This window comes from Pseudophryne corroboree, chromosome 6 (genome assembly GCF_028390025.1).
Source record: "Pseudophryne corroboree isolate aPseCor3 chromosome 6, aPseCor3.hap2, whole genome shotgun sequence".
In the NCBI taxonomy this organism is placed as follows: domain Eukaryota; kingdom Metazoa; phylum Chordata; class Amphibia; order Anura; family Myobatrachidae; genus Pseudophryne; species Pseudophryne corroboree.
The window spans coordinates 785,465,545-785,489,317 of NC_086449.1; the positions used below are offsets into that span (position 1 = coordinate 785,465,545).

The 23,773-nt window shown below is 37.7% G+C and overlaps 1 protein-coding gene across 3 annotated transcripts in view; it reads left to right on the forward strand.

The window, feature by feature from the left end:
- GABRB2 (gamma-aminobutyric acid type A receptor subunit beta2) overlaps window positions 1-23,773 on the forward strand; it is a 506,583-nt gene that overhangs the window by 342,053 nt on the left and 140,757 nt on the right. For all 3 annotated transcript variants that reach the window (XM_063928757.1, XM_063928759.1, XM_063928758.1), the window contains exon 5: window positions 6,151-6,233. In XM_063928757.1, the coding sequence (XP_063784827.1) occupies window positions 6,151-6,233 (83 nt within the window). The remainder of the gene's footprint in view (window positions 1-6,150; window positions 6,234-23,773) is intronic.

The following is a 23,773-nucleotide window of genomic DNA, read 5'->3' on the forward strand; positions in this document are numbered from 1 at the left end:
TAACTGTTATTTTTCAAACACAGCCTCTAACATGGCAGTTGGGAGCTAATTGGTTGGTAGGTTATCATCGTGCAGTTTATCACTTTCCAAGGCTTGATAAATCTGGGCCACAGGATTAAGCTGCTGGTGGTCAAGATTAAGGTTAGTTGTTTTGATAGCATTAGGGTTAATTTCTAAAGTTATAAACAAAAAAAGTAATGAATGGATGAAGGTTTTTCTTACTATGAGATTGCTCATTATCAAATCAGAAGCATACAGTTAAACCAACAGCAACCATATTTTGGGGTCCATTTATACATTTTTGGTGTGCGACTGCTGGTATGTGTCATAGGTTCCGATTTGCTGAAACAGGTGTGCTTTGGTAGAATTGACATATTTGCGTCTGTTTTCTGGGGATAAGTGCTAAATATTTGGAGGTCTATTTACTATGACTTGGATGGAGATTGAGATGACAGAGATAAAGTCCCAGCCACCCAGCTTCTGTCATTTTTTAAACACAGCCTGTAACATGGCAGATAGGAGTTGATTGGTTGGTACTTTATCTTCATCCACTTTATCTTTGTCCAAAGCTTAGTAAATAGACCTCATAGTATCCACTTGATGTTCTATAGAGGGATCGCAGCAAATATCTCCTCCCAGTAGTTTAACTTATGTTTAATTAGTCAACTTGGTGAGAGTTTTTCCTTTGGGGGGGTCAAATGTATATTTTCACACAGAAAAAAAAGAAAATACAGATACATACTCTATAGTATTAAGCACTGTTAATCAGAATAATTATAATAAAACCTGCAATCTAACAAAGAGCAAAATTGAGGTGCTTAGCATAATTTTTGGCCAAAAATATCTGGTCCCACCAACCGTGACCAGGTGACCTCATCTGGTAGGTCCCAAACCCTGCCGGTCACGAGACAATCAAAACTTGAGGACCAACAGCCAATCAAGCAAATTGCTGGTCTGTGGTCCATGATTGGCTCGTGGTGCTAAATTCAAAACGCAGAGGACTCTGCTGTGTTGTGTTGTGCTGGATGCTATGAGGGGAATTGTGCTGTGAGTGCAGGTGTGATGTTAGCAGTGCTGTGAGGGTAGGTGTGCTATAAGGGAGCTGTGAGGTGAAGGGAGCTGTGCTGTAATAGGTAGGATGCTATGATGGGAGAAGGTTGCTGTGATGGATGAGTTGTACCATGCTGTGAGGTGAAAGGAGCTGTGCTGTGAGTTGATAGTGTAGGAGTGTATATGCCCACATGTCATAAGCCACACCCACACAGCACTGGTCACTGCTGCTCTGCCTCTCACAATAGGCCCTTGATCCTTTTTAGCCTCTGGCCCTCATCGCTCCAGGCCAGTATCACTCAAGATGCCTCAGCAAGCTTTTTTCATTTATTATTGGGGGTTATTTTTTTATTGCTGCAGTTGAAAATCTTTATTAAAAAATAACAATTTTTACCTGCATTGAGGATAGTTTGTTCTTTTCTCCTTTTTATGAAGGTAAATGTCTTCCTTGAAGACCTTCATAATTTTTTTTGTCAAGTATGGGCCACACTATGAATTCAACAAACCGTGTTCATGAACCTGTTATTATCTGAAAAAAAGTGTCAGTGTGCACTGACACTGTGTCCTTTACAGAGATCAATGATCTCACTGATGAGATCATGTCAAGCTGTGTTCATGGTACGATGAATGCAGCCTGACTCATATATTTTTCCCCTTTTCCTGCGCTTATTCACACATATGCTCAATTCTAAATTTTTCATGGAGAGATGAAAAGAATGATAGAATAGATTTCTTAAAAAAAAACATTTAGACTGTCAATGGTTTATTAATCAATACAGCTTAAAAGAAAAAAACAAGATAAAAAAAGCTGACACCAGTTTCAAATAATAGCATAACTACTATTAAAAAGTCTTTCATTATAAACAGAATTTCAATGTTCCTTTTGCCATGGATCTTCAGTAACTTCACATATCCATATTTATTAAACTAACTTTGTTTTGTCTTTTATTATACAGTATGCAAGTTGTACTGTACCTATTAAATATTATGTTTTTGGTGGTGGGTAGTAAAAAAAAATGTAGTGTATTTTATTTTAATGTTATAAAACTGAATGATAAAGGCTTAACATGTTGTAATATGCTAATTGTTTGTAAGTGGAAATTATAGCCATCTTTTATATAGTGGGTATAAATGTTAATCTATAATGTCAAATAATACAGTTTTTGCCTTAATTAATTACAATTAAAAATCAGACATTTCTTGACTTTATAATAACTAACCCATTCCTTAACCACTTAAATTACTAATTTTTTTTTTTCAAAAAATGTCCTCAAAATTGCCAATTTCTTTTATTACCAAATTATGTAAATAGCAGCTAATTAAACCTGATTCAGTGTATTTTTTTAACAAATATGTAAAATTAAGTTTAAATATATATTTAAATAATCATTCAAAAAATGTATCATTTTGAGCACGTTTAAAATAAATGTTTAATACTCTAAAAAAAATTTAATTGTGTTAGTGGGGTTAGGACAGAGTGGCCAGAATGGAGCAATGACAGCAGGGGGTGGGCTCCAAGTAGAGGATGGGGATTAACAGGGGGACAGAGATTGACGTGTATACTGTATATAAACTAGTACACATATATACATATATATCTGTATATAGAGATAGATTGATAGATATGCTAGATATCTATTTGCTTATCTATCTATCTATCTATCTATCTATCTATCTATCTATCTATCTATCTATCCATCTGGTCAACACAGCTAAAGGTTGATATGAGGTTTTTTTTAATTATTTACATTTTTTGTAACATTTTCATACTTTACTATCCACGTGGACTCCAATTTGGAACATTAACCTTTCCCAAAGCATGGCAAGCGAACTGGTACACTTATTGGGGTTCCATATGCTAAAATGGAGACAATTACACCAAACTTAACTAAAAAAACTCATGTCGACCTTTTCACATGTTGACCTTTCCCGTGTCGACCGGCTTAACCGTAACAACATATTCCATCTGTATGACCAAGTCAAACTGGGCCTAGACCCAACATAGCATGTTTCTACTCTTTCTCAGGCCTGCATAAGCTCCTTCCTCCTTCCAGCTACCCCTTTCCTCCATGGCCATTTTTTGCTTGACATGGCGCTTTATGTTAACCACTTAACTAACGATTTTTCCCTTCAAAAGCGTTAAAACATTGTTTTTTTTTACATTTATTTTATTTAATCAAGTTGAAAAGGTATTTTTTAAAATATTTAAACATTATGTTATGCATATCTGCAGAACGGATCTCCTCGTCAAAAACGGGGGGACAGGCTGGGATGGCGCAGTTTCATGAAATCTGACCATGCCAGTTAAGTGGTTTTAACAAAGCATTTTTTACACGTCTACACTGAACGACTAATGGGCCTCTCCGTATTTATAGCAGCCACAACTGCCACCGAGACTGCATTTTTCTGGTTGTTGTGCTGACAGCCTTACTCACAAAGAAAAGCTATTGTGACTTCATCACCTCCTCCTCCAAAGCTTGGTTCTCCTCCAGAGAGAATTTAACATTGCGGCCTGTCTTTGTCTTCCCCCTCTGGATGGTCGCCTCATCACTGATGCCTAAAGAGCTGAATAGAGCCTCTTGTGTAGCGTAGCAAGCTCCTCCACCTCACTCTCTCCCTGACACTCCTCCACTGCAGACACACTCCATGTTAAAACACACAATGAAGACTGAAAAAGGAAACAAACTTAAAAGCAACAAGACAACAAATATGAACAAAACAACTTAAACTAACCAGTTAACAATTAATTTGAATAGCCACTGAAAACACTCCTAACTCCCTCTGCCAACTTCAACCAACAGCCTCAAATTTGGGACTTATATGCTTGGCCAGTGTGTACATGACATGTGACTGCTTCAGCCAATCAGAACATGTTTCTACGGTGATACTATACATGCATTCTCGAGAGTGTTTTTACAAACACACCCAAACTCATGATTGGACTCACACATGTTTGTAACAAAACTCGCATGAGATATCTTGTTTGCTTTCACTATCAGAAAACACAATTTTGGCCAAACTCACTTCTTGGTAAATTTGAGGGTTTGGTCAGATAAAACTCATGTGGGTTCATGAGAACCCAGTCGAGTTTAATCTCGCCCAAACTTCTGACTTAGAAAATTTACCCATTAGGCTCTGGTTGCAGATCCTGGCATAACTTCTCCAAGATAACCTCTAGATTTATATCCTCAATTAGTTTGAATGCAAAAACAAACTGGCTTTGCCCTAAAACTAATTGCAGCTTTAAATCTAGCAGTCATATAACCGAAAATCAAGCTGGAACCAGCAAATATCAGCCTATTACATGTGGGCATTAAAGGCCAGCCTGATTGCCCTGCGTTGAAATAAATAACCTTTTCAGAGTCTCTCAACTGCTTTTAATGCTTGAGATCAGGGCAGGTGGAAACTCTGTGAGTGCTCTGTGGTGTGAACCATCTTAGAAGTGTGACATTGAGCAGCAGACAACATTTTGCTAGTGAGAATGTGCCAGCTGCTTCTCCTCCATGTCAGCAGCCAATGATCCTTGTAGGGTTGTAGAGGCATCAATTACAATCTAGATGAGAAAAAGTATGGCATTCATTAAATGTTGTGAGCACTACTTAGTACTTGGTACCCATGACAGAGATGACTTTGCTCAAGAGGTTTTTAAAAAGCTGACATCGGGGTTTTGGACAACTGTCAAAAGGGCTCACTATAAATGCACTCCAATTGAAATGTAGGGGTCTATTTACTAAGCCTTAGACACAGATAAAGTGGATGAAAATAAAATCCCAGCCAACCAGCTCCTGTCATTTTTCAAACACAGCCTGTGACATGGCAGTTAGCAGCTAATTGGTTGGTACATTATCTCTCTCCCCTGTATCTCTCTTCAAGGCTTAGTAAACAGATCCCACAGTATACTTAAGCAGACATTCATTATATGCATGTAAATAACCTTTGTGACACAGAGCCGGCCCTAACCAATATGATGCCCTAGGCAAGATTTTCGCTGGTGCCCCCTAGCACCGCCACTAGTTCTGCAGGAGATGCCTAGCATGAGTCATCTGGCAGCTCTGCTAACGTCTGGCGCCTTTTTTTTTTTCTGAAAATGCATTACTAGGTGGCTAGGATGCACAAGCAGCTTCTGCTGATTAAAATAATATGCAGCATGCCTATATTCTGTGTGCGACTGTGGCTGTATCTGCATACAAAATGCTACATTACAGTGATTTCCAGGAATGCACTGCAATGTAGTATTTCATATGCAGATACAGCCGCAGTCACACACAGAATATAGGCATGCCGCATATCATTTTAATCAGCAGAAGCTGCTGGTGCCCCTAAGCATACCAAATGCCCTATGCATTTGCCTAGTTTGCCTATGCCTAAGGCCGGCTCTGTTGTGACATCACCTTTCAACTGTTTGAAGAAGTGGCATTTTATTTTAAACTCATTGACCCAAAATTAATTTTAGCCTATTCTGCTTTGTGTAGTATGTGATTACCTGACACCCTTTTTGTCTTGTGTTTATACACATCTCTCTGTAGCAGAGGAAATCTATGACAAGTAAAGATTTTATTACTTCTACTGTATGTCTTGAAATAAAACAGTGGAATTATCTTACACGTCATTTCACTGCTTTGAAAATGGGTGATATTATCATTTGTAATGTCTTATGCTCGGACTGCAATGAACATTTCCGGTCAGTCTTATGGCAATTGCTTCAAAAATATTGAATAAACCTTTAATTAAAATGTCTGTTTTATGGTCATTTTAAGGAAGGCCATTACAGACCTTATTTATTTGAAGTTCTAAAATGCATTGTCTGTCTTAAAATGTTTAATTTTAGCTAGCCATTAAGCCTATAATCAGAATGAGTGTCAACTTTAAATCATGTTGACCTAGTTGAAAATAAATATTGGCCATTTTTGTCAACATAATCATCACATTCTTACCTTACCGGCCTCGGGCTTATATTATTTATAGGGATTTAATATGATCTTTTGCTGTATGCATTACTTTAGCTACAAAATAAATAAAACATTTTACATTTAATTAGCGAACCAGTTCCCTCTTTTTGGATGCAGTCATTTAAAAAAATGTCTGTTATTCTCTTTCCAGGATTACAACCACTGCTGCCTGCATGATGGATCTAAGGAGATATCCACTAGATGAACAAAACTGTACATTAGAGATCGAAAGTTGTAAGTAAAATTGTTCTCCTGCTTCCTTTTCATCATGTGTAGTGACTTACAATATTGGGTCACAGTTTCAAAGGCTCCTTCTACCTCGGTGTGTTTTGATTTATTAAGTTTGATGTCTATATTATTGCTGAATTGTTGGGTCTTAAATCTATTTTTGTGTGAGTTGAGAGGTATGTTTTTTTCTAGTTCTCCTCTAAACTGCTAATTATAAGAGCAATTTATTAAGAACAATTATCCCCTCTTTTACATTGAGGAGAATGCTAGTACTAGCCATATGTAATAATCAACGTATATTGTGAGATGTAGTGCTCTATTCAATTTATAAGAAATAAGACTAAAGTAATGATGAAAATAATTTTAATTATGGAAATGTCTAAGATGTGTCTGACTTACAATCTATTTGCAGTACTTCTAAAAATGTTGGGGATTCTTTGATCTTGGGGGTTTTATGTAGAGTTGGCCTCAGTGGTCTCACCCCTAAGGGGCCTATAGAAGTACATGTTTTCCAGCCACCTCTTGAGCTTGTTAATGTGTCATTCATTATTGAATACACCTGTGTACCAGTTAGGAGATCTGGACAACATAAACTATTAGGGATTGTTGAGGACCGAGATTGGCCACACCTGATATAGTGCATCAAAGTTGTAGTAGTTACAGTACCTATTCCATATCAGAAATAGAGAAGGGGAATAGGTTTCATATGTGTCCATACACTGGGGGAGGTGTGCTCAAACCTTTTAAAGAGGATAGGTAAAGAAGTAATAAATTAGAGTCAACCTATCATTTCATAGAATGTAGTAGATTAATGATAGTTGGACGTTGATTCATTCTTATGGATCTCGTCTCCACTTGTCCTTTTCAGAAAGTTTGGTAAATCTTCCCCACTGTCTTTTAACAATGCTTACAGATTATTTCCTTCATTCCTGTCTTCCTCTTTCCGTGTACCTCAGCTAGACATCATACTATATAATATACATGCAGCATTACTGTATCTTACAATAAACCCAGTGCATTATCTTGAGCAATTATTATTTTCCTGCTCATTGACCTCTGAGAAATCTCAAACTTTTTTATAAGTGCAGTCATTTATTATGTTCTCCTGAGACTTCAAACTGATGAATGTTCATACTATGACAATCAATTACTATAGTCTGTTTTGCACAGAATACCATGCCGTATCTTTTAAATCTTCTGCCCAATCACTCTCAAAATCAGCAGTAGGCTTTATGTCATAAGAGTGGAGATCCCATGTGTGATAATGTGATTAGATAGCATTTATACATACAAAGTTACCTTATCGTTTTGTGCACTTTTCCTCATATTAACTGAACCAAATCATATATCACTATTGTTCATTTTTCTTTTGCTTTAGTTTGCATGTCGTAGATGTGTCTGGAAGATGTGTCTGCAATAATAACTTTTCATCTACATTATCCAATATACGTCTCCTGTACATATCATTTAAGCATGAGAATTAAAGTATCTTCTTTCAAATATTTAATTTAGATTTAAACAGTATCTTTCCTTCCATATTACCAAAATCTAAATTCTCTATTGGATGGTGTCAGCTACATTTACATTTATACAAGTTAACAATATAAACTTATGTAACATAAAGACATGGAAACATATTTGGTCGGATGTAATGAAGGAGCAGGTTCATGGCCAGATTTGGACTTTTTTAAGGAAGCAATCATTTACAAGATAAAACCATGCCTTGTAAATGATTGTCGGTTTAAAAAAATGTCCAAGCTCGACTTGGAATTCGCACCTTCGGCCAACTTGAACTTTAATACATCCGGCCCCTTGATGGGGACAAAAGGCAGCTTTATTTATATTAAGAGGGGAAATGTATAGTGGCAAAAAGAGGATGTCACCATATGCAGTGCACAATCTGTTCACATAAGCCAGACTTAAATGAGGACCAACTGCCAGCCCATAACATGTAATTCATAAAAGCCTAGATGGGTGCCAACTGCCAGCCAATCACCAAACTCAAGGCCTAGATGGTGGACAACTGCCAGTTTATCACCAAACATGGGGGCAAATTCAGTGTTGGACAGGGGTATGAAGGGCCAAACGGGGGAATGCAGTGATAAGGGCCCATACTTAGGGGTGTGGCCAGTCTACAAAGGGGGTGTGGTCAGCCTCCACAGAGGCTTGAAATGCACAATAGTCTTCTGCAGTGTAATGCAACATATCTACCATGTATAATACAAATTCACAGTCTGGAACCTGATGCCTAGAGGAAGGAGTGGGCCCTCAGGCAGTGGGACCCCCTGGTGGTTTCCCCTGTACCACTGTGGGACAGTCCGACCCTGGGCCAATTGCAAGACCATCACTCAAGGTATCCAAACTCCCCTCCCAATGACACACAAGAAGCCCACCTGGTCTGGTGGTGCCACTGACCCCAGCATGGTAGAATCAGACTAATCTATGAACTGGTAGTGGGAGAACCTCAAGACTTAAAGCAGTACAGTGACTGAAATTGTTATTTCCTACAACAATAAAGCCAACGAATAACCAAATAATAATAAAAGGGATGTAGGAGGTGAACAGCCTGAAAAGCAAGAGAGCTCACATTTCATAAAACAATAGTGTAAAGCACAAACCACACCCCAAACACACCCATCAAATCATGATATGCCACATTAAATGCAAAACCATAACCCCATCTTTCTAACAAAATTAACCCCTACTGCTAAATGTATGCTGGCCGATGATTCCAGTTTAAAGTCTGCCAAGCATATTCAATGCTGCCTACTTTCTTTCCATCAAGTTGTGTATGTTCACTTACACTTGCATTGTGCACCTTGGCACGTCTCCCTGTCACAATGCTGGTCTCCGTGGAAATGTAGACTTTTGGAACAGATTGAATTTTTGCTTGAGGGTGTCAATTAATTATGCTTTGTTCTGCTTTTCAGTCAGTAAGCAAAATGAAACTGTTTTGACTACACCAGCAAATGAACCATCATTGAATAGATAATATTATATGATTTGATTTACTCTCTTTTTCTATGGTCACTTGTACCATTGCACTAATGAAGATATGTTATAACCCTCATTTCTGATGATACTGCACTGTAAAACCTTGGATCTCTTAGTTATCCCACAAATATGGAGCTAAATCACTCACCTGTTTGTATATTTTTGCTTTTTTGTATTTTTTCCTTTTTGGTCTTTCAGAAGATCTTGGTACATTCTATTCTAATATTGGAAACCTTCCCGTATGTTTCTGCTCATATTTGTTTTTACCTTTACTGTGTGTGTATGTATATATATATATATATATATATATATACATATATATATATATATGTATATATATATATATATATATATATACATATATATATATATATGTATATATATATATATATATATATATATATTTATTTAGTGTTTTCATTTTATTCCATGGATTGGAAGTTTCATGTAAATTGTCTTTTTACGATGCTGTGCTACATTATTGAAAGAGAAAGATTTTTTTTTCTGAGAAAGGAGTATAGTTAACATAGGCCAGCCCTGTTCATTTCCTCCAAATTAAATAGTATTAGAGATCTACTGTATCTATTTATGTAAAGTATTTATCTATCAAAGCCAGAACAATGGTACTAAAACTTTGACGACAAAGCCTTGAAGTTTTGTGTCCTTTATTTTAAAGACAAGTAGAAAGAGCAAATATATGTGGAATATAAGACCACTTTGGTCTTTATGCTGTATATACATCACATGACTCCCAATTAAAATTCCACTGTACACTTTAGAAACACAGTGTTTGGTGTCAACAGTGACTGGATTAGTATGGATTTTGGCCCAAAGACTGGACCCATTACTGCTTGACCTGGTCCTGACATGTTGATGTCCTATATGGAAAAAGTACAGGTATTATTCAGATCCTAGAAGTTAAATAATAGGTTCTGATTCAGAAGCACATGTAATGCAGTAAAACTGATTTTCGGCATGCGAACATCCTCCTGTATTCTGGTTAGGCTTCACCATCCCCAGACCACCACTTCTGAGAATAGTCATCATCACTATTATCTGTGTTCCAAACTATGTGACACAAGGCTCTTGCAGGAGTGCCTCAAGTTGGTGACCCATGACTAAATCAAATTATGTATGGTCACTGTGATAAGAAAAAGCAGTGCTAGTGGATGCCAATCATAAAACATGTGGACAATCAGAAGCACAACTCTACACCCAACATGACCCCTCCCTAAGGGACAAAATGCTCTGTTCCTGGACTTCTCTCTTGATCTATGATTACCATCACCTGTGCTGAACTTCTGTAGTTAATTGACAAGAAAGGTGTTTCGCACAGGTTATGGTAATTATAAATTAAGAAGGACGTGCAGGAGTACAGTATTTTGTCTCTCCTTGGATGGGGGTATGTAAAGATGACAGGAAGGCACAATTTACTTTTACATTTTTTCCAAATGTACAATAAAAAACGTATCCATGAAAAAAATGCCGATACTCAAGGGTAGCACAATTCAAGACAGTTTGGGAATCACTGTTCTAGCCCCACCCTTTGTGCAGGCGATCTGACTGCATTTGGTTAGATTTCTGCATACAAAAACTTCTGAATAGACTATAACACTTCCTACACACCCACAACACGGCCATGGAATGCTTCTTCTATGTATGACTACTCTGTTGTTGCATTGTGTCCAGTTGATATCCAGTAATGCCCATACAAGAGCTGTGAATCACTTGTAGGCTGTGGCACCTGTGCAGTTTGCAAAAAAAAAAAAAACAAGGTACAGTACAGTATGTCCTTATTGAGAACTGTTTGCAAATATTTGTCAGGCTCGAACAGAAATCATTCTGGGACTTTGTACTCCAGCCAGCCCCAGTTTTAAATTAAAGACACCCTCATTTAATAAATAGGCTTCCTCGCACCCAACTAGTTCTGTGGTTAACATCCATGTTTTATCCCACATTAAAAATAGAACCCTCTCATTGCACTATTAGCACCTACTGTACATTAATAGCCATCTCATTTAAAAAGAAACCCATCTTTAATCAGTAGCCCTCTCCTGCTGAAATATTATATGCAAAGCTCTCCCAATAAATGTATAGCAGCCTCATTCCATAGTATTGCCTTTACCCCTCTAATTAACATTAACAATACATACACAGTACATTAAAACCCAGAATTACTACACTACAACTACCTGAACTACAGAAATTGCTGTTGAAGACAACTCTAGTGGCCTCTTTTTTGTATTCATGTAGATAAGACTGAAGGGTGCTGGCCCACATGGAGGGAAAGAAGGGAAGTAGAGCAGAGTGGGGAAGATGAAAGTGAGAAATAGGCCAGGAGGGAGAGGGTGAAGCAGAAGAGAATATGTGGAGAGATAGCAAGATTGAGAAAGAAAGGGACTAGGAGAAGGATCAGAGCAACGAATGAAAAACAAGGGTGGAATTAGCATAATTCATCAGGAGGTAGAGTAGGAGGTGTGGAGCAAGAAACAAAAAATAAGGTTTGTTGGCGCTGGGCAGAACTGTGTAAATGTGAATTGGAATCAGCAGCCACCTGGTAAGGAGGTAGCCAGCCTCCTCAGCAATTAGCAATAGAAAACAAACAAATACCAGGTCGGCGCTTGAAAATCCAATAATACTGCCAAATATAATAAAACAATTTATTTAGCTAGCAAAAAAATATATAAAACACAAAAAGAAACATAGAAAAATAAAAACTAATAATGGACCACAATAATATATAACACATAAAACTTGGGTGTAATTACACCTCAGATAATAGCATATATATGCCTATAATAAAAACATATAGGAGTGGGTCACCGGTTTTCACCTATATAGCTTTCAATATACTGGATTCTAAGTTGTTCAGTCTCTCACAGTTCAGAAAGAATATGTCCTCCGGCTAATAAATTCAGCCTCTGTAACCATATATGTAAAGTATAATTTTCCACGTGATGGATATGATATGAAAGAACCGTACGGTTTCAATTACTCACTGAATCGCTGTCCTTGCTTTCCTATGCACGGTGGGTAATGCAAAGCCGCTCTCTATCACCCTTTGCACGGGTGAGACATCCGTCGGCGGCGCCCGCAGGGATGGATGTTTTCTTTAACACAGCACAGAGTTGGTAAGCTAAACTGCCGTGTATTATCCCTGATTGGAAATAGCCATGCTCAGCAAGACAGGCTGATGGTGAGAAAATTGTGAAAAAATGAAGAGTCCGGTCTCTTCACAAGCAGGCTGATTGCCGGCAACAGGTTACAGACAACTTGATATTATAGAACAGCAGGTGTATTTCTCCTGTGAGCACTTGGATGGTCTCGGTGATATTCTCAGTGACCCGTCCTCTCTGTGTCCTCAACGCGTTTCTCCGCACCCCAGGCGGCTTCTTCAAGAGGCAAAGTATTCCCTTCTGAGCACTTTCTATCTTTTATATCCTGTGCTTTGTAATTAGTGAGAATAGGTGTGTACAAAATCACAGCAGGTGCCTCATTTATCAATCTCTTACAAGGCTAGGGGTTAGCTCAGGGAATCAGTTAATAAGGTCCATTATATAAATTATTATAGTTCTACCTATAATAATAATATATATAACCTAATACAATTTAATCATAATAATTAATATAAAAGAAAAAATGTGTTGCTAAGCGGACAGAACAAAATACTACATAACTCCATCAGTCTGTAGAAATCCATAGTGCCACCTGTTTAAAAGCACATATATCTCATAAAGGATAGAAATATATTCATTACATTACTTTAATCACAGTAATGGCATAACCATAAAGTAGTGAAGCACCTAGAATACATAAGGTGTTATTTAATAAATGTTGTATTAATATAGAAAAACCTTTAGAATCAAAATAATTAGCCAAAACACAACATAATATTATAAAAAAATATTATAAAAAAAATTATAAAAATATATATACACACACCCGCCCTTTAATAGTATAATGCCTATAGATCTATATAGCGGGGCCACAAATTAACCATATAGTAATATAATTATTTGAATTCATTAAAAGAATACTTTATAATCCGGAACCAGAGATCTCAAATTGGAAATGTTCTATAGCTGAGCAACCAAAAACGCGATCAGACCTGATAAATGACATGCCTCTAGCTGTATAGAGGCAATGCCAAGTAAGATCGCGGTTATGGGAGCCAGCAATGTACATTGGATTAGCCACATCAATCAAACCATATAGCAGAAGCCAGTGGACTATCGTTTAATCAGTGCACAGGCATGGTCCGCTCTCACTCTCACCCACATGTGGGATCGGGACTGAGAAGATGAATCTAACCAACATGAGAAATAATAATAAACATAGATAAAAATGAATCTAAATGAATTCTAGATCGATTGTTTCATTCAGCCCTTGTGGTTTCAGTGTCTGTAATTTCCAAATCCATGCAGCTTCTTGACGACAGAGTGTTCTAAATCTATCTCCACCTCTGGGGGTAACCTTAATTTGTTCAAGCCCAATTATTTGGAGACAGGCAGGATCATTAGCATGAGCTTCTGCATAGTGACGAGAGACACTATGATTCATAAAGCCCCTGAGAATATTTCTCCTATGCTCCATAAAGCGTAATTTAAGTGCCCTAGTTGTTCGCCCAACATAATAATTATATTACTATATGGTTAATTTGTGGCCCCGCTATATAGATCTATAGGCATTATACTATTAAAGGGCGGGTGTGTGTATATATATTTTTATAATTTTTTTTATAATATTTTTTTATAATATTATGTTGTGTTTTGGCTAATTATTTTGATTCTAAAGGTTTTTCTATATTAATACAACATTTATTAAATAACACCTTATGTATTCTAGGTGCTTCACTACTTTATGGTTATGCCATTACTGTGATTAAAGTAATGTAATGAATATATTTCTATCCTTTATGAGATATATGTGCTTTTAAACAGGTGGCACTATGGATTTCTACAGACTGATGGAGTTATGTAGTATTTTGTTCTGTCCGCTTAGCAACACATTTTTTCTTTTATATTAATTATTATGATTAAATTGTATTAGGTTATATATATTATTATTATAGGTAGAACTATAATAATTTATATAATGGACCTTATTAACTGATTCCCTGAGCTAACCCCTAGCCTTGTAAGAGATTGATAAATGAGGCACCTGCTGTGATTTTGTACACACCTATTCTCACTAATTACAAAGCACAGGATATAAAAGATAGAAAGTGCTCAGAAGGGAATACTTTGCCTCTTGAAGAAGCCGCCTGGGGTGCGGAGAAACGCGTTGAGGACACAGAGAGGACGGGTCACTGAGAATATCACCGAGACCATCCAAGTGCTCACAGGAGAAATACACCTGCTGTTCTATAATATCAAGTTGTCTGTAACCTGTTGCCGGCAATCAGCCTGCTTGTGAAGAGACCGGACTCTTCATTTTTTCACAATTTTCTCACCATCAGCCTGTCTTGCTGAGCATGGCTATTTCCAATCAGGGATAATACACGGCAGTTTAGCTTACCAACTCTGTGCTGTGTTAAAGAAAACATCCATCCCTGCGGGCGCCGCCGACGGATGTCTCACCCGTGCAAAGGGTGATAGAGAGCGGCTTTGCATTACCCACCGTGCATAGGAAAGCAAGGACAGCGATTCAGTGAGTAATTGAAACCGTACGGTTCTTTCATATCATATCCATCACGTGGAAAATTATACTTTACATATATGGTTACAGAGGCTGAATTTATTAGCCGGAGGACATATTCTTTCTGAACTGTGAGAGACTGAACAACTTAGAATCCAGTATATTGAAAGCTATATAGGTGAAAACCGGTGACCCACTTCTATATGTTTTTATTATAGGCATATATATGCTATTATCTGAGGTGTAATTACACCCAAGTTTTATGTGTTATATATTATTGTGGTCCATTATTAGTTTTTATTTTTCTATGTTTCTTTTTGTGTTTTATATATTTTTTTGCTAGCTAAATAAATTGTTTTATTATATTAGGCAGTATTATTGGATTTTCAAGCGCCGACCTGGTATTTGTTTGTTTTCTATTGCTAATTGCTGAGGAGGCTGGCTACCTCCTTACCAGGTGGCTGCTGATTCCAATTCACATTTACACAGTTCTGCCCAGCGCCAACAAACCTTATTTTTTGTTTCTTGTTCCAAATTGCCAGAGGTTTGGGCAGCAGGTCAGCACTGTGTTTATACAAAATGAATGTCGCTTGCTATGCGGACAGAATACAACGTAGACATGAAGTACTTAAGAAATACACTTCTGAGAATGTTAATAAGAAAAAAGATAATCCAGTGTATGATGGATTCTTTCAGGATTCTAGCAGACTCGAGGAATTATTGAAAGCAGAATGTAGACATTGGTGGGATAAAACCACCCTTACTAAATATATTGAAAATAACAAAATTCCTCGAGGTCTGCGGATCTTTAAGAGTCTATCATTTCAGGATAATCCGGAACTGAGAATACAGTGGGAGAATGTTTTGGATAAATGTTCTATGGCATTAATGCAATTATTAATTGATTATAGGGAATCCAAACTTATAGAGATTGAAAAAGAGATTAAGGTGGTACAAGAACAATTGGTTAAACATAAGGAGGAGCCATATTATAAAGAAAGAGAAATAATAGTCAACAAGAGAATAGAAGAGTATGAGAGAGAGACGATTGAGAGGAAAGAAAAGAAATTTGCCAGAGATTTATTGGATTATCAGTCTGATTGTGTAAGAAGTTTTTCCAAAAATCGGAAACGGGAAAAACCACTCAATCCTCTGAATTCCAATCAAGAAAAGCTTCAATATGATAGGAGAACAGAACATGGGGGAAGAGATGAATACTATTCCCCTAGGTCTACTGTTCAATATCAAAACCGTGGAAGGAATCAGATGAGAAAATCTCATTCTTATCCATCAGGATCACCGGGGTGGAGGGAAGTTCGTTATAATAAATGGGAGAAAAAACATCCCCATAATAATTATTATACTAAATCAAATTATGAGTCTAGAAACCGACAGGAGTCTTTTTTAGATCCAAACAGGAGATTAGGGGATCTAGTCCCCTCTCCTCATTTTCAACATCACAACAGATACGAACCCCTAGCAGGAACCCCAAAAAGAGCAAGGGAACCAGAAGAGGAAGACGAGGGGGACAGAGGAGGAGGAAGAAAGAACCAACGATTCCATTAGGTGCCGATACGGTTTTTAATCTCTCCTCCAAACCCCTTAATCAATTGGAAACCAAGGTATTAGCTAAGGGTATGAATTTTGCCCCAACTACAAAGCCCAATTTTTTTGAATTATTTATAGAACTCAATAGGTACGTTAGGAGTCTATGTAGAAAAAGGTTTTTTGCATGCACTAATAATATATCAAAACCTGAAACACAAGTAATACTAGATCGAGATGACCAATCAGGTCTGACGATACTTAATGAGTTACTTATAGAGAGTGCAGCTTGTGAAACCCAGACTATATCAGAAACTTTGATTTTTGACATTAATAATACCTCAGAACCTGTGTTTAAAAATAAATCTCAATTTTATCCTTTACAACATAGGACTAGTGCTATAGAAACTTTTTATATTCAATCTTTGAATGATTTTCGAGCTTTATGTGACACTAAGACACATTCGTGTCTATATAATCTAAATAGTGAGGAACGGAGAGTCCTTAAATCATTAGCTAATGATATGACACTTACAATCAAACCAGCAGATAAAGGGGGGGGACTAGTGGTCCAGGATACATGTGATTATCTAAAGGAGGCTAAACGCCAATTATCGGATAAAATTTTTTATCAAGCATTAACTGCAGACCCCTCCCGTAAATATCAGTTAGAATTAAAAAAGTTATTAGAAAATGCTAAATCTGAGGGTGTGATTACTCAGGATGAGTTTAATTTCCTCTACCCCCTCCACCCTATCGTCCCGACTTATTATCACCTCCCCAAAATTCACAAAACACTTCACGATCCCCCAGGGCGACCTATTATTTCTGGGATTGGGGGTCTTACGTCTAATTTATCCTATTATGTTGATCACTTTTTACAACCTTGCGCAACATCTCTGAGGTCTCATATCCGGGATACCACTGAATTTATTCGATTAGTTGAAGGTCACAAATGGACCTCTGATTATATACTAATCACCTGTGATGTGCAAGCTTTGTACACTAATATTCCACATGCTCAAGGAGTACAAGCTGTGGATACTGCACTTATTAAAACCGGAATGGACTCAGAGATGAAACGCAATTTTATCACTTCTGCCATTTATTTTATTTTAACACACAATCACTTTTTGTTTGATCACTGTCACTATCTACAGGTACTCGGTACAGCGATGGGGACCAGGTTCGCACCGAGTTTCGCAAATATCTACATGGGTGACCTTGAACAGACACTTATCTGGGAAGGCCCCTACTCTGCGAACCTGGTCCTTTACTGTCGCTATATCGACGACCTGTTTTTTATTTGGAAAGGGGATGTTGACACAGTTACTAATTTTGTTGAATTTCTTAATAATAATAAATATGGTTTATCCTTCACTTGTACACACAATCCCACACGTATTAATTTTCTGGACGTTACGGTGGAGGTGGTGGAGGAAAAATTGTTAGTGTCATCTTATAAAAAAACTGTTGACACCTGCAGCTATATTCCATATACGAGTAATCACAAGAAAAGCTGGTTAAATAATGTACCCAAAAGTCAACTGTATAGGATTAGACGTAATTGTACACTAGATTGTACATTTGCTGAACAAGCTGAAGAACTTATTACTTCCTTAAGGGAACGTGACTATCCTGAAGGCATATTAGAAGAGGCTATTGCTTATTCACAAACATTGAATAGGGAGAATATTCTTAAGATAAATAATATATCACTAGATAATGAGGTTGGAGATGTGAATGAAAATTCATGTAATATAAGGGCACAAGATCTCCCTATAATAATAAAAAAACCTATTGAGAACTTTAGATCCAAAAATGATAAGAAAAAAACTCATAAAATCAATGAATATAAATTGGCTTTTAAATCCAAATATAATGTAAAAGCAAATAAAATTTCTTGCATAATTAAACGTAATTATAAGTTACTGTTAACTGATCCGGTTTTGAGTACTTCTCTTCCTACAAATCCTACGATTATATTTAAAAAGGCAAAGAATCTTAGAAACATACTGGCTCCTAGCTTTTTTAAGAGGTCGCGTGATGATACTGAGACGAGTAAGCAACAAACATTAGTGGGTTCACAGGTAGTCGGTTTCTTTAGGTGTAATCACAACAGGTGTACAACATGTACTCACGTTGCTAATAAAACCAAATATATCTCCTCGTCTGCTTCAAAAAAGGAATTTAAAATAGAAACCTTTATTAATTGTAGTACCCATTTTGTAGTGTATTTATTGCGGTGCTCGTGCCAGCTTTATTATGTTGGGCGAACAACTAGGGCACTTAAATTACGCTTTATGGAGCATAGGAGAAATATTCTCAGGGGCTTTATGAATCATAGTGTCTCTCGTCACTATGCAGAAGCTCATGCTAATGATCCTGCCTGTCTCCAAATAATTGGGCTTGAACAAATTAAGGTTACCCCCAGAGGTGGAGATAGATTTAGAACACTCTGTCGTCAAGAAGCTGCATGGATTTGGAAATTACAGACACTGAAACCACAAGGGCTGAATGAAACAATCGATCTAGAATTCATTTAGATTCATTTTTATCTATGTTTATTATTATTTCTCATGTTGGTTAGATTCATCTTCTCAGTCCCGATCCCACATGTGGGTGAGAGTGAGAGCGGACCATGCCTGTGCACTGATTAAACGATAGTCCACTGGCTTCTGCTATATGGTTTGATTGATGTGGCTAATCCAATGTACATTGCTGGCTCCCATAACCGCGATCTTACTTGGCATTGCCTCTATACAGCTAGAGGCATGTCATTTATCAGGTCTGATCGCGTTTTTGGTTGCTCAGCTATAGAACATTTCCAATTTGAGATCTCTGGTTCCGGATTATAAAGTATTCTTTTAATGAATTCAAATAATTATATTACTATATGGTTAATTTGTGGCCCCGCTATATAGATCTATAGGCATTATACTATTAAAGGGCGGGTGTGTGTATATATATTTTTATAATTTTTTTTATAATATTTTTTTATAATATTATGTTGTGTTTTGGCTAATTATTTTGATTCTAAAGGTTTTTCTATATTAATACAACATTTATTAAATAACACCTTATGTATTCTAGGTGCTTCACTACTTTATGGTTATGCCATTACTGTGATTAAAGTAATGTAATGAATATATTTCTATCCTTTATGAGATATATGTGCTTTTAAACAGGTGGCACTATGGATTTCTACAGACTGATGGAGTTATGTAGTATTTTGTTCTGTCCGCTTAGCAACACATTTTTTCTTTTATATTAATTATTATGATTAAATTGTATTAGGTTATATATATTATTATTATAGGTAGAACTATAATAATTTATATAATGGACCTTATTAACTGATTCCCTGAGCTAACCCCTAGCCTTGTAAGAGATTGATAAATGAGGCACCTGCTGTGATTTTGTACACACCTATTCTCACTAATTACAAAGCACAGGATATAAAAGATAGAAAGTGCTCAGAAGGGAATACTTTGCCTCTTGAAGAAGCCGCCTGGGGTGCGGAGAAACGCGTTGAGGACACAGAGAGGACGGGTCACTGAGAATATCACCGAGACCATCCAAGTGCTCACAGGAGAAATACACCTGCTGTTCTATAATATCAAGTTGTCTGTAACCTGTTGCCGGCAATCAGCCTGCTTGTGAAGAGACCGGACTCTTCATTTTTTCACAATTTTCTCACCATCAGCCTGTCTTGCTGAGCATGGCTATTTCCAATCAGGGATAATACACGGCAGTTTAGCTTACCAACTCTGTGCTGTGTTAAAGAAAACATCCATCCCTGCGGGCGCCGCCGACGGATGTCTCACCCGTGCAAAGGGTGATAGAGAGCGGCTTTGCATTACCCACCGTGCATAGGAAAGCAAGGACAGCGATTCAGTGAGTAATTGAAACCGTACGGTTCTTTCATATCATATCCATCACGTGGAAAATTATACTTTACATATATGGTTACAGAGGCTGAATTTATTAGCCGGAGGACATATTCTTTCTGAACTGTGAGAGACTGAACAACTTAGAATCCAGTATATTGAAAGCTATTTAGGAGGTGTGGAGCATCTGATTCTGTTACTGGCTTTGAACCCTGTCTGTGCTCTAGGCATATTTTTCTAGGTTGACATTCTGTATGGGGATGGATGCGGTGAATATGTCGGCTGTTGGAATCCCAGCAGCTGAAATACAGATGCCGAGACCCCAATACCCATTGGAATCCTTACGTTGTAACTCTGAAAGGGGCAGGAGACCACCGCCACAATCCCGAAAGCCGGCATCACGACCACTAGACCAGCTGGCGGGCTAGGTTTAGGGATGGGAAGGAGGGGTTAGGTGTAGGTGCCACCCAGGGGGTTAGTGTTAGGCTGTGGGGGGGGGGGGGGTTTGCGGTAAGGCTGCCGGGAGGGAGGGTTAGGTTTAGGCACCTCCAGGGGGTGGTTAAGTTCAGGCATTAAAGGGGGATGTTAGGTTTAGTTTATCATGAATGCCATCATCCTGTGCATCGGTCATCTTTACTGATTCCATATGGGGAACTGAGTATAGTTAATACAGAGGGCTGCCTCCTGCTGCAAGCATTAGTTTAATTTAATACAGTGGCCACTCTTGAGTGAGGGAAATGCATGTGAATGTCAGGGCTGGCCCCTTGGTGACCTTGAGTCACCAAGTTCAGCGCACCATTCCCCGGTCTCATATGCCAGTACAAATGATTGTGTGTGCAGTGTTGGCCAATAAGCCAAGCAGCCAGCCTCTAAGTCATTGTCCCGTGGCCATGGCACTGCACATGGAGCAATGAAGGATACGCTATTCGTCATTAGTAGAAAAATTGTATGCTCATTAATAGATAGGAGTGGCATTTTTCAAAAATGGATGGTGCAATAGTTAGCATTACTGCCTCATAGCTCTGAGGTCATGGCTTCAGTTGACACCACGGCCCTAACTGTGTGGAGTTTGTATATTTCCCCTGTACTTGCGTGGGTTTCCTCCGGGTGCTCTGGTTTCCTCCCACAATCCAAAAATATACTGGTAGGCCAATTGGCTCCAAACAAAATTAACCCTAACGAGAATGTGTCTGTGCGTACATGTGATAGGGAATATAGATTGTAAGCTCCACTGGGGCAGGGACTGATGTGAATGGGCACATATTCTCTGTAAAGTGCTGCAGAATATATGTACACTATATAAATAACTGGTAATAATTATAATAATAATAATAATAATAATATTTTTACTTGACAACGAAATGCCATGTTTCACCAGTGGAGCCTTCATTGTTCCCAATCCTAACTGGAGCGTTTTGCGCAGTAGAATAAATGCACTGATATAATTGCACTCCATATAGATCAGGCCCACAGTAACTCTCTAACTGCTAATTCTTCTCTGCTGGATGGTTCTTTTGAATTTAAATGCTTTCAAAGCAAAGGAGTTCCTCAGGCATCAAGAGAATTGACCAATTGCTTCTCTTGGCATATGGCAAGTTTGTTGCATATCTAAAACACTGTTTACTGTGCAGAAGCAACTACAGGCACCTGACGTGTAGGGGTAAAGGAAAAGTCCCAAACAGAATAGGTTCATGGCATCAGACTCTCTCATTCGGATTAAATAAATAGAGAATTTATGGCTAAAAAAAAAGTCTTTGCAATGGTCACACGCTTTAAGAGTGAATGCTATAAACCAGAGGTTCCCAAATGTGGTCCTCAATGTACTCTAAAGGAAGAGGTTTATGGTATATCCATGTTTGGCTGCAGGTGACTTAATTAGCACTCCAGTCAATTTGATTTTAACAATTTGTGCTGGACCGTTTTTGGGAACCATTGATAAAAACTAAAAGCTTTATACTGTATCTTGACAGCAATGTAATACTTTATGCCACTTGCAGTCCCTGTTTGGATGACTAACATTTGTGCTTATTCTCAATTTTAAAGCACAGTCATGTTTGATGGCATTGTTCAGTAAAATTATTCTGAATCTCACACACGTTCTAATGACCACTGACAAGCTGCCAGAAAAGTCAAACTGTATTATACTGCTAACAAGAAGCTGGAGGAGTAGAATAACCTCACAATTACAAACATTTATTGTTTGCTACAGGCTACCGCCTTGCTTAGCTACCAGTTAAATTTTCTACATTCAAACAGGCTATTATTGATGGAGACTACAGTGTTACTTCTAAGGGAATGTTAACGACCTGAAGCTACAATATTTAATCATAAAGTCAAAGAAACAGAACAGAAATGCAAACCACAGTAAATAAGTACAGTAAATACAATTATTGAACACTTTCGAACATGAATAAATATTTGGTCATCTTTGTACCATTAAACATTGTAACATAGGGGCTGGGGATGTAGTCAGAAGGTCTATAGTAGCAATATTGACAGTCATAGGGTGGAATTCAAATGTTTGAAAAGTCGGTTGGTTGTCAGATTTTCCTGTCTATTAGATAGGAAAAAACAGACTCCCAACTGACTTTTCAAACATTTGAATCTCCCCCATAATGTCTACACCACCATGTTGACAGTTATTATGTCGACATCATCAATATGTTGAAATGTGAAACATTGACATTGTTGGAATGTCAATATTAGGGTTAGACTGTGGGTGGAGATTAGGGTTAGGGCATGGGGGAGGTTAGGGGTAGGCTGTGTAAGGGGGGAGATTAGGGCTAGGCTATGGGGGAGGCTAGGGTTAGGCTACAGGGGAGGTTAGGCTGCAGAAGGAAGAAGGTTAGGGTTAGTCTGTGGGCATGGGAGGGTTAGGGTTACACTGTATGATATAGTTTGACTTTTCTACCATTGCAATTTAACATGCCGGGCCTGGTTGGCAAGCCCTGGTAAAACTCTTCTTTCACCATGATACTGAGAATAGACCCTATGTAAAAGTCAAGTATCACCATCCTTATAGAGGATACATTGAGTAATTTTGCGATACCCATAGAGCCCTTTACTTACAGTGATAAGCATTGGTTGCTAGGTTACATTGGAGAATTTTGGTTGTTTTTTGTTTTTAAACTTTTTTTTACCTTTTTTTACCAGACTTTAGGCTCTTTACCCCTTAGTCCTTTAACTAAATTAGACACATAAAAGATGACTGGCCCCCTAAATATACTTATAAACATCAAATGGTAATAGAATATAATGTCATATAAATTACAATGCAAATGGTAATAAAACATATTGTTCTATAAATAACATTGAAAGTCATTCTAAGAACACCCCTTATCTAAAACGCATTTCTAACACATTTACGTCATTGACCTGCAAAATAAAACTTGTCTTTGTGAGTCACAAAATTGATTTTGCCTTTGTTTTATGTCTTCACTGTGCTTCGGTGTGCTTTATGATATAAATATCTCTTCTGTA